The following is a 12,598-nucleotide window of genomic DNA, read 5'->3' as shown; positions in this document are numbered from 1 at the left end:
CTCCTTCGCTGGGGAGAGCACAGGAGAGGAGGAGAAACACCTCAGCCTCTCTCTCATTCCAACAAACATCACCGTGCTCAAAAATACCATCTTAAAACCAACAAAAGCCTTGGATTATTATATCGACATCACATTACTGTCTTCATCATCAACAAGCTCATCATCATCATCGTCACCATCAGCAGCTTCATCGTCATCATCATCATCGTCTCCATTTCAAACGGTAAGTTTTATTTCTAATTTGGATGTTGAAATTTATAGAAAAACAATAATTGTATTGCTCTTCCAATCTAAAGCTGCAACCAAACAAAGAGTTTAATTTTAATGTTTTAAAGCATTATGTCCAAATACATGATCCTATAAACAGAACTATATATATTAAAAAAAATCTTGACTCACTCCTCCATGTTGTTAATGGTGAATAGATGAAAGAGCATTTTTTCATTTTTGTGTACATACTTTTCTTTACACGACCTGGAAATGAATGAGGGGAAAAAGTGTGAGACGTGTAATCGCTCTGCTGCATCCTTTTGCATGGTGGTCTCAGCCATCAGCCACATCACAGTCCGCTTTATCTGGAAGTCTTGAATGTGTAACTGTTGGGAGAGAGCGTGGAGAAAACAGTTGGTGTTTGTTGTTACATGCATCTCACAGGCCGCACAGAGAGAATCATTCACTCTTAATGAGCGGCTTCATGGGCATCGGACAGGCACTGATATATGAGGAGGAACTAAATTCATTGACTCCAGCTATGAAAAGGACCTGTTTGGGAATGCTGGGCGTTTTTCCACTTCCGACTACACTTACTTTAGTTAAAACTCTTCAAGAGGAAACTCAAGGGGAGTGAATATAATCTGTGGATGGAGAAACTGACCACCCTGATGCTGCTTTAATCTGTATAGTTAGTTCGTCGCAGTCCTACTGACACAAAAGACTGACTTACATGAAAGTTTTTTTTGTTTTTTTGTCTGTAAAAATCCCTGGAAGTTGTAAGAAGTGTGTTTGACCTCTTGACAGAAATGTGATCTTCTTCCTCAAAGAGGTATTGTGACACAGGAAGCTCTAACGTCACACCTGAGCTCCTGTTGCCTTTCATGTGAGCATTAATCCCATTGAATTCAGTCCTTTGTGTTGATGAGAACCACATGTCTGCTGGAGCTGACTTCATCCACTGGCGTCCTGCTGAGCTCTGAATCGCTCAGCTGTTGAAAAGCACCATGACTTTCCTCTGCGTTATCAAGCTACAGACGGCATCCTGTCTATTCATTCACGTGCAGTGGAAACTGTACAGCTATTGTTGTGATATCAGCTCTAAAGGGTCAGAGTGACGGGGGACAACGCAGCTCTTTGTTTTGGGTCTGCGTCAAATTCCTCTACCAGTCCTTACGAAAGGCTGGGATTTGATTAAAAGTGGGCGGAATTTAGTGGCATCTAGTGGTGGTTTGCAGATTGCAGCCTCTTTTCCCAAGCATGCAGGACAACCTGTGGAGACCAACAAAGTGACCACAGCTCAGACAGTGTAGTGAGTTTAGTTTGTCCACGTGTTGCTATGGTAGAAACAACAGATCTCTGTAGATAAAGTGTGAATTGATATGATTTCTTAGTGTTAGATGATTAAAAAAGTTCCATGTGGCCATTGGCCAAAACATTTCTTTGTGACGTAACAAAACCAGATGTGGGCTGGTAGCTTGACTCACAGCAGAGGTCTCACTCTCTCTCCAGTCCCGAGGCCTTGATTCGTTTAGCCAAGATATCATTTTATTCAGTTTAATGAAATTTAATGAAAGAATAAATTTTGATAATTCAATTTGATATCTCGATGTGAACTGTAAAGTGGCTTCATGCTGATTCGTCTTCAATCAACAATGAATCATCCATTGACTTTCATATTAAAGGGCCACTTGTTGAGATGACCCCATTAGTGCATCATGTGACTTATGGTTTCTGCATTTAGTTGACGATCACAGCTCCCATTGCCACTACAGACAAGTGTTTTTGATTTCAACATTCCAACGTATACAACCTGTTCACCACCAAACGGCTACAAATAGCATCCAACAGAGTAACGTTACCACAATAAGACCTGGAGCTAATTATTTCTCCTCAGAGAACCTGAAAACAAGAATCACATTTAAGAATGATTACACAGATTGTGATTTGTTTAAGTTGCCAAAAGAAATATTAAAACAAAAGAGAGAAATAGACAAACATTGCTTTAAATCTTAAAGGACCTAGATGATACAAAATGATCTTTATAATGGTTTCCAACAATATGTGTCTTTATAGCCTGTGTTTGAGGTAAGTCTGTCATTTTTAGCGAATGTGTGCTCATACAGGCCATTCAGAGAGGTTCCCTTCATGATGTCACGCGGGGAAATGACCACTCCCTCTGGTAGTGGAACTCTACCTTATTGATAAACTAAAATAATTCGGTATAATGTGAAAAACCATCACAGTTACCGTTACAGGTAGCAGGAGCTAGCGTTAGCTGCTTGGTAGTAACTAACAACACATTCGACCAAACTAAGAAACATTCAGACACAATCATTCTGATTCATCATCTGAAACGTCCTGCTGCAGCCGCAGAGTCTGAACTTCTTCAGGAGCGTCTCCTTCTGGGTCAGAGCATAGCAAGAAATCCACTGTAAACATGAGGCATTGTATCAGTAAGCTGCGTCTCCTCCAGGGTTGCCAGATCTGACTCACTGTTTCAAGCCCAAACACAATGAAAAACCTGCCCACCTCAGACAAAACACACTTCAAATACAATGTTTGACCTCTGACACTTTGTGAAGTTGTTGAAAAACGGTCTAATATGGAACATTTAAAACAATGGTTGTGAGTAGAGCGGCCCTCACAGAACTTTCACCACATTGTTCGCCCCCAATCAAATTCCAAATCAGATCCATAAACATAATACTAACAGAAATTCGCTGGGTCTTTTTATATCGTCTGTAACACCAATAGTGTAACAACAGTCACATCATGCCTCCATCACGCTTACAACGGTAATGAAGAAATGCGTTTTGATAGAACCATTAAGTTTCACACACCACGGTTTTTTTTCATTAGTATTTATTTAAAAAATATATAAAGAAAGAAAAATGGGAAAAGGTATATAGCAGACCCTTCAGATTCCACCTGATGATGTGACTCCTTGAAGCTCATTGTTGTCCTGCTGTCTTCAGAGATACGTGTAAATAAATACACCCAAGGTTTTAAAGGGTTAAAAAGAGCTTTGTATTTTCCTCTGAAGAAAGTTGAATTCCTAGTCTCCGAGAGTGCTTTGCTGTCATCAGGCTCACTTCACTAGTCTGTAGGTGTTCAGCTGAGTGTGCATCATCTGTGCTGATGAACCTGCAACTTCTGGTCCCCAGTCAAAGCCACTGTGGTGAAGCGTGTGGTGTTATGGTGTCATTTGCTGGTCACATTAGCTCCAAGAAGCCAAAGAATGAGTCTTCTTTGTAGTGTTTACTGTTCCCTCCTCTGTCCTCCAGTGGGATCATCATGTATTTGGAGAACAAAAGCAACCTGGAGATGGAGATGTCCCAGACAGCTGCTCAAGGCCACCAGGGCCGAAGCAGCCTGAGGTCACCGGAGGCTGTAGCAGGGAACTTTGGGGAGCTTCGCCTGCTGGAAGGCATCTCGGAGAGGAGAGACGCCCAGAAGCTTCAGCAGTCTGCAGTCCTCCCCTCCGGACAGTGCGTCATCCATACTGAGGGCTTCGTCCCAGTTCGACAAGAAGACGGGTAAGCTGATGTGATGATGATGATGATGATGATGATGATGATGATGATGATGATGATGATGATGACGATGATGGATCATGGTTTATGAGGAGAGCTTCTTCAGAGGCTCTGTTGTCTGTGGATGAAGCCAAATGTCCTATGCTATCATAAAACTCTAAATGAAGAAGGAAAAGGCGAAAATTCCCAGTGCGGTTTTCCTCATTTATATTTTTGGAATGGGAAAAGAAATCTTACCGTCTCAACTGTGTTAGACTGTTTCAGGTGAAACCACATTGTTTTTCCAACTATAATTCCCCAGAAGGTTCGTGTTTACATGACAATACTGTGAAAATTACGTCTGTTTACATGGAAATGAAAGAAACACTGAAAATGATGTAGTTTTCCTGTAGGGCCACTAGTCGGTGCTGTTGTTCTTTTTGGTAATGAAACCACACACGGGGAGCAGAGAACAATCAGTTCTAAACTTTAACAATGATGAGTACGCAGACATTCGTACGGACAGACAACCAAGTCAGATTACTATTCCCGGTGACTGTCAACTATAAAACTACCAAGTGCAGGAGAATATGTTCTGGGAGTCTCTGGGCTCTCTGGAGGAAACATTATTGTCATTGTTCATCTGCTGGCGCATGTGCAGAAGAACTATTTACTACGACCGTGGAGCGCATGAGTAGTAGCAGTGTTTCTGCATCCACATGGAGAAGGAGCCTGAGTGTGGAAATTGTGCAGCGTCTCTGACCACCGTTGTCACGTAAACAGACTTTATAAACACAACAGAAGTTTTGTGTTTTCACTTGGAAAACATTGCAAAAAGGCCTTAGTTGAAACCGCACTAGTTTACTTTTTTTGTTTTGTTTCTTGAGGAAGAAATTATCACTCCCTAAAATCTCATAGGACTGTGTAATTTAGAAAAAAGAACATGACGACTCATCAAACGCAACTTTAAGATTTAATAAGCAGGAGAATGGTGTCATTCGTATGAACTGATGAGGAAAACTGAGTGTGGGTAACTGAGAGTCATGTGAATGTTGGACCTGAGCCATCCATGAGTGTGTGTTGGCGAGGTCGCCACGATGAATGAATTGTTGATCACATTTCAAACTTTGATTTATTGATAAATCCTGCCTCCAATGTGTGAATAAGGTCCGACCAAAAGTTTGTGAATAGGGTTTTTGGATGGGTCAAAATGTGAAGATACGTTTTAAAAATGTTGTTGCTGTTTAAGAAGATTTGCACTCATTCTCTCTTGTTGCTGGATTTTCCGGAGTAACCTCATCCCAGGAATTTCAATCGCACATGCAGAAAGCGATTACCCATGCCTTATTGGATAAATGTTCATATCCATGGAAAAGCCTTGACGTTTCTTGTCAGCTATGAACGTTAACACAAATATATGAGTGTGTGTGTGTCGGCGGGTGTGTAGCTCAGACGCTCAGGAGGCGCTAATCTCAAGCCCGTGGCTGTGACGTTATCGGGATTAAGCCCAGGAATTTCTTTCGCTTCAATACTTGAATCAGAGTTGTAAACGATAAAAGAGTAGACGATACTTGTGAGTCTCCTGAGCAGGACTGCGTTGGATCTGATGTTTTACAGTGAGGAGGAGGAGGAGGAGGAGGACGAGGAGGAGGACGAGGAGGAGGAGGAGGAGGAGGAGGAGGAGGGGCTGGAATGTCTTCATGCAGACTTTTGGCATGAGGTTACATGGTTCTCACATGACTTCAGCTGGTTGATGGGATTGAACAAAATTCACCAGACAAGTGAAAATAGTTGAGACAAGTTAAATGAGCTCACAAGACCGAGGGACCTTGAAGTAGTTCATAGTCGTTCAGCAGCTGCCGGTAGTTTCCTGTTTGGAGCCATACGAAGTGTGAGGGAGTGTTGCTGCGTAACACCGAGTGCATCTGACAGCTTGACAGTTTTCTTTTTGTTTTATTGTTTACATCTGAGACACGCATCATACCTTGATAGTAGGAATGATGCAGCAGGAGTGTGGAATGGTACGAGGCCTCCGCCTCTACTGAACATCAACTAAATAACTGGGAAAACACAACATTGAACAAATATATAGTCATTGTGTTGTTGATATGTGAATCATATGATGATCTATGTGAACGTCTGAGGTCACAAAGTGTCTGTAGAAACACTAGGGACTGACACAGATGGTAGAAAGGAGTGAAACGGGTGAGGCAAGGAGAGCTGGCGGAAAAGCCTTTATTCACCACCGCTGTGATTCAGTAAGTCATGGCCGCACTGCGTCATCTGAAGTGATTTGTGGTCATCCTGACTCGGGGTCTGAACCTGCAGCTCTGTGGCGACTCCCTGCAGCTTTCACACAATAATATCTGAAGTATATTTACCAAAGAGTAAACTGGCAGATCAAACTGATGTCACCAGTGTAGTTTAGAACTAGATATAACAGCTGACATTGAAAGGCTGAAACTCTAAATGTCCAAAACAACTGAAATAGTGAAAATCAATAAAAGTGGCTTCACTTTGTGCAGCTAAACGCTAAACGCTAACAGCTAAACTGCCAAAAAAATTAATTAAAATAAGCGAAAGTTAGAGCTAAAACAGCTGTAAGAACTGTAAGGAAATGCAAACAGTTCTTAATTGAAGTTCCTAAATATCAGAAATTGGTTATAAATTACAATTTTGGTAAATAAAGCCAACCTACAATGTGTTTCTTAATTCTGAAGTTTGGTAACTCGGTGTTCAAAATGGGCCATTTAGTTATTTAGCTTGCAGTCTGCTGTTACAGACAATGGTCCTGTTTATATGTGAAGCAGCTGGGAGTGTTACGCTGAAGACAATGAGTTTATTATTGACAGAACCTACATCAGAGTGTAGCAAGACAGGAAGTTGCCACACGGTGTGTATTTCACTTCCACACTTCAACATTGCTTGATGCCATTCGACAACCTAAGAGAAGAAAAATCACAAAAGCTTTCTAAACCTGAAAAGTCATGAGCTGAAACACTGTCAGTGGGGAGGGCAGATGTGCTCGTAGCCTCGTTGTGTCTGATGTAAATGTGCGGGAACAGACAAAGCTTTGCTCTATGGCAGCATGAATCCCAAAGCCTTAACATTAACAGTGAATACTTAAGCATTTTTATTTTTTCATTTACTTGACTAATCAGCTTATTTGAGGTTGTCTAAATATCATTCAACACAATAAATAACTGATGAAAATAGGTTTTAACCTAAAAGTAGATTTGAAAGAAAATTCAAACGTTATCAGCCGAGTTCATAGCGGATTCATAAATAAGAATTAGAATGGACAAACACACCTGCCGTAACCAGCAGGAAAGATTTATGGTGGCCTGGAGTGGACATTGTGACTACAACAGAATCACCGTAGTAGATGGTGTTTAATAATGGAACAATAATGGAACTTATTTTTTTCAACGTGAAGAAAATTCAATAATAACAACATGCATTTATTCTCCAAAATGTATGCATTTGGATAAAAATGAAGCAGCAGCCAAGTTCCTTATTGTTAGAGTAATTATATTGCAGCATTTCTACTATGGAGACAGTGGCCGTCTCGTCTCCACAGTGACCGATGACAACATGCTGAACCAATCAGGTGGCGCCGGTCGCTCACGTTCGCCTGCAGATTTATGGGAATATTTTAAACCAAATCAGTGTTAAATATCATATTTCCTAAAGAAAGTAAAAACAGAGTAAATCTGTAGGGTTTTGCTGAGGGAGGGTTTTGTTCTGATGGTCGGGATCATCTTGACCAACTCGTTCTGAACACTGTGAATCCTAATTTGAGGCTTAATTTGCTTTCTGTTCAGACTTGATGTCCTTTAAGGACTCCTGAGAGAAGTTCCCTTGCCTGTGCCAAGTCACATCTCAGGGACGCTGTCAGGAAAAAAAAAGACAACAGAGGGGAGGAAACATTTGTAGACGTGCAGTAAATCTGTTTATGGTTGTGTAAGAGTACAGAAGAGGATTAATACAGCTTCCCAAATGTAATCCATGCCTTTGTGCGACACCCTCGCACCCGGGACACATTCATTGCTTCAAAGCGCCGTGCCGGCTCTCTGTGACGGGTCTGCTATCGCTCGCCAGACTTGTGTAATGATCACAACAACATAATCATGGCATTATGAATTAGAGAATTACCTTTGCTGTTCAGCATGAAAGGTTAATAAAACTGTCAAAAACCGACATCCAACACCATTATCTTCACACTGATCCACAAATAAACCTGCAGCACTTAAGAATGAAGCAGGAGGCTCTTTTCCCTGTGATGAATGCAGACTGAATACAAGCATACAAACCTGTTGATAGGTAGCGAGTGGAAAAGGGGAAAGAAAACCTTTTAGATTGAAAGATTAGCTGAGGGGGAACTTTTAATTTCCAGAAGCAGTCTTTGACTCAGTGGGCTTCTCTTCCTATTACATAACAATCCTCATGAAACCTCTGTTATTATCACAGTGATTGTTCAGTTGACAGCAGGCTGGAGGAAACAATAGATTGTCTTGTAAATCTTCCTCGTGCTTCTGTATGGACACTTAACATCGCAGGCACGCGCGCTCGTGTGTGTGTGTGTGTGTGTGTGTGTGTGTGTGTGTGTGTGTGTGTGTGTGTGTGTGTGTGTGTGTGTGTGTGTGTGTGTGTGTGTGTGTGTGTGTGTGTGTGTGTGTGTGTGTGTGTGTGTGTGTGTGTGAGGATTCGATTGTTGGTGGAGGCTCCGCCAGACCACCATCTGGGCCACAGTGCAGCTGCAGGGTGACAAAAAGGCCTTTAATGATCAGCTCCAGGGTGGAGTCACCAGCTGCTCACCACCTTTACACCACCTGAACGTCTGCAGACACACTTTAATCAGGGAGCGGCAGCCATGATGTGACGGCTGAGGGTTTATATATTGGACTCAAACTTTACAGATGCTTCTTGTTTCTCAGCCATTTATTTATTTATTTGACTTACTTGTTTTTTTTTTGTTGTTGTTTTGTTTCAGTTTTAGGCATAACTTCAGCGCTGTTAACATTCTCAGAGGAAAAAATAATTCAGCCAATCTGTCAGAGAGATCACCGCTGCTGAGATTCTCCCAAGATGACAGGTGAGTAATGCCTCTATTTGTGGTGAGCTTTTAATCATTAATGAGGAAATATGGAACTGAAGTGTGACCAGTAGTGGTTGTTGTAATTGTGACACAATCAATGTAGAAATGGTTTAAAAAAAAAAAAAAGAGCAGGCGCAAGAGTGGGAATCCCATGTCACTGGTTTTAGTAGTTTAACATATTCATTCTGAAATAATAAAAGAATAAATGTGTTCAGAAAATAACCCAACTAATCTTGATTTATTTTTACACTCCAACCAGAACCTTTCTGAGAAAGTTCCTTTAAGTTTTATACCATCTTCCATCAAACTGTTTCTGCAGACTCAACAAAGTTTTGTGGGGTGGCGGCATGGATAGGAGCAGGGCTGTATGCAACTCATTTACACTTCGCTGGAACATTTCAAGTCTTTGGTATCGTCTCAGTGCTAAACATGTAGCTGTAAGCATGAACAGCTCAGCTGTTCAGGGTTTTCCTCGTGTATATTTAAACTAAACTGTATTGCTCACACTGGAAATATAAGAACAAAGGAAAAGACAGAAAAACAGAATAATGGTTATAAGGCTACATTCTAATAATGAATAAAGATTTGCTGTGTGAACACAAGTAAGTCTTTTCATTGATCTATTCATCTCCAAAAACCAATTTCAATTGAAAAATGTTTCTTCTTGTTTGATGAGACGAGAATGTGAATAACAATAATAACTTAATTACAAAACTTCTGAACAGTTGTTTAACTTTTTCTTATTGACTCCATTCACTATTATATAGTTTATGTATAGAGGATAGACGAACACAGTCCTACAAAGGAGACACAGTCAGATATCGGCAGCGTTTCCAGCAGGAAATCAATAAACTGACAAAGGTACAAAAGAACAGGAATTGAGATGTTCACCAAACAAGAGGCTCGTGCTGAACCTCAGCCTGGTTATAAACTTGGTAACATGGATTAACCAGGCTGGGCTGGAGTAAACACTAAACTTGAGTTACACATGGAGGCAAGCGGCGCTGACCTGACGAGACCCGGGATTCCATTAAAAAAACACATGAAGGAAATCAGTGGAACACAGGGGAGAATGATGAAGCAAACATGAAGCTGAACACCAGCAAACAGAAACATCAGGGTGGGGGGAGAGCGCACCTGAAACAAAAGGAAAAACGAACACAAATAAAACACACACCCGTAGAAAGACGTGGAGCATAAAACACACAAACAGTCCATGGAGCCTTTAGCAGCGGCCGAGCTGGGATACCTGCAGGAGGAATCTGAGACTCGTTGATACGAGCAAACATAAAACATGGCGGACATGACAGAAATGTTACATGCATGGAGGATGCATACTCCACAGGAACTGATTGGATTCTTCTCCAGGAGAAGTTTGTCATGACCAGGTCACTTCAAGACAAACACTTGAGTCAATCACATTTTTTTCTTCATTATTCAATAGCGAGCTGGGAGAAGTCCCAAACCAGGAAGGCTGTATCAGCCACACTTTTTTATGTTTAGCATGTAGCATGTAGCATGTAGCATGTAGCATGTAGCACGGCTCGGAGTTGCTATAGATCCACTGAGCAGGTGAACTAATGAGTGACAGCAGGCTAACTCTGCTGGAGGTTAAGTTGCTCGTGTGTTTTACTTTTGTCATTCTCGTTAATATCAAAGTATCTGACACATGACATCACGTAATACCTGCTGGGTTGTATCGGGCTCTGTAATGAGTATAAGTACTTGGACCTGATACCCAATAAATCTGGTATCTGGTATCTAGTATTGGTGTATCCATCAAGTGGTGGGAGGCATCATGACAGGAGCAATTAGGGAGGAAGTATAAAGATGATGAAGATGATGAGAACCTGTGTCCATGAGGAAGAGCACACGCTTAATAATTTTCAGACATTGAGGAAAAATCTTACAAGTTCTCGACACACAATCTGGAACCCTTGGAACCCTTACAACTTGACGCTCACAAACTGTAGGATTTGCAGAAATGACCTATTTCCTGCTGTATTCTGTGGCACTCATTAACTCATCTATGTCGTTTGGAAGAAAGACTAAATGTAAGAGTTGTCTGATGAAGGGTGAACTGTAAAACATCAAGACCAAAGACATGACCCTCCTGTTCCCCCTTTAGCTTTTTCCTTTGAGCAGGACCAGGACCCAGGTTTACACTAAGTCATAATTATTATTATTATTTCTTTAATGTGTGCACATATTTAATACAAGATGGTAGATTTCATTGGAATAAAGTTTAAGAGCAAAAAGATTTGTCATGGTCATCAAGGCATGAAATGGGCTTCACATGTAGTTCCACTCAAACTGTCCTCCAGCCGCCTGTCTTTACTAGTTTTTTATTTTCTTGATACCAACGAGTCCCATCTGGTTATGCCTTGTGTTGAATCTTGACACAGAGTGTGAGGGATTCAAATCCTTGTTGGAGGCAGGAAGGCATGAGAACTGGCCCCGCCCACTGGGCAAAGATGAAAAGACTTTCTTTGGTGTCTGTGTAGAAAGAAGGGCAGCCAAACTACCTCGAATCATAATTTTCTTAACACTGAAGCATTACGGATTCCATAATCTGGACTTTAATATCTTTATTGATGCAGATTTGGGGACAATTGTTTCATAATCCCCGATTTATTTTTGTTCCAGAAACAAAAGAGATTATATTTTAGCTTTCAGTGTGTCGTGTCAGAGAGAATCACGGTGGCATGAGAGATGTTTCATTTAATGAAATGGCTCGCCTTCTCACACTGAATCTCTTGACAGTGATGTACAAGGCATGTAATGAAAATGTTATTATGTGACGCTTGTTTATTTGTTTTTACTGGCGTTTTCTTCCGCTCAGATGTTTTTCGAGTGAAAGGCCTCGATCGGGGCACAGCTGGTGTCTCTACGGCCCAGGTTGTGTTTATCTGGGTGCGGAGACGTTAAGCAGTAGACGTCTGACAGTGAGTGACAGTGATTATTCTTTCTCCAGCATAACCTACATGACCCTACATGACCCAGGCTTTGTTGGAGGGGAAGAGCCCTGGGACAACGGCTCCCTGGATGTGGAGAGACGCTACCGCCTGGGCAGCGAGGTCACCAGCCTGTCCCTGTCCCGCTCCAGCTCCTCGGAGAAACACGACCCTCTGGACAACCTCAGCTCCAGCTTCAGACTCACCAGCAGCATGAAGTGAGACCCCTCATCCTCTCTGGAGGAAAATGTCTTCAAACAGTGGATTTGAGTGATGCCAAGCCAAGCCAGTGATCTACTGTCAGTTTTATCAGTGTCAAAGATGTGAGAGAAGTAAAACCAAAATGCAGCTTCTGGTGTTGAAGGTGAGATTTTTAGTGACCTCAAGCGGTGGTAGGCATCGTGGCTGAAGCAATCAGGGAGGAACGATGAAGACGAGGAGTTTGACGGCTGTTTGAATCCCTAAATGCTGATTGTTTGTGGTGTTGTGACGTTACACATGGAAGTGAAGTACCTGTTTGAGCCGAATGGGCGGCGGACTGGTCTTACGGACGACTAACCTTTACTCAAATTACACAAACCTTGTGATACATGTTGAACCTATACATTCTGCCTATCGCTGGTCGCCTCCAGTATTCATGTGGTTGATGCCATTATCTCCTATACATAGAGCTGACAACTGTTATTATATAAAGACGTTAATCTCAACCTTCCTAATCACGCCTCAATTCCTCCAAACGATTCAAGTGGCTTTAAAGAAGACTGAAGAAGTGAATCGGTTTCAAACTAAATGTGGAAAGTTAAAACAACAATCAAACATTT

General features: G+C 41.6%; 1 protein-coding gene across 1 annotated transcript in view; it reads left to right on the top strand.

The window, feature by feature from the left end:
• The window catches only part of oca2 (oculocutaneous albinism II), a 61,438-nt gene continuing 48,840 nt past the window's right edge, over positions 1-12,598 (top strand). The window contains exons 1-4 of the mRNA XM_080472638.1: positions 1-223; positions 3,498-3,749; positions 8,719-8,820; positions 11,798-11,995. Coding sequence (XP_080328764.1) covers positions 3,508-3,749; positions 8,719-8,820; positions 11,798-11,995 — 542 coding nt within the window. The 5' untranslated portion in view covers positions 1-223; positions 3,498-3,507. The remainder of the gene's footprint in view (positions 224-3,497; positions 3,750-8,718; positions 8,821-11,797; positions 11,996-12,598) is intronic.

The sequence above is a fragment of the Lipophrys pholis genome (genome assembly GCF_963383615.2).
Source record: "Lipophrys pholis genome assembly, chromosome: 10".
NCBI lineage: Eukaryota > Metazoa > Chordata > Actinopteri > Blenniiformes > Blenniidae > Lipophrys > Lipophrys pholis.
Note: the sequence above shows the minus strand (reverse complement) of the source record. Positions and strands in the feature narration are given on the sequence as shown.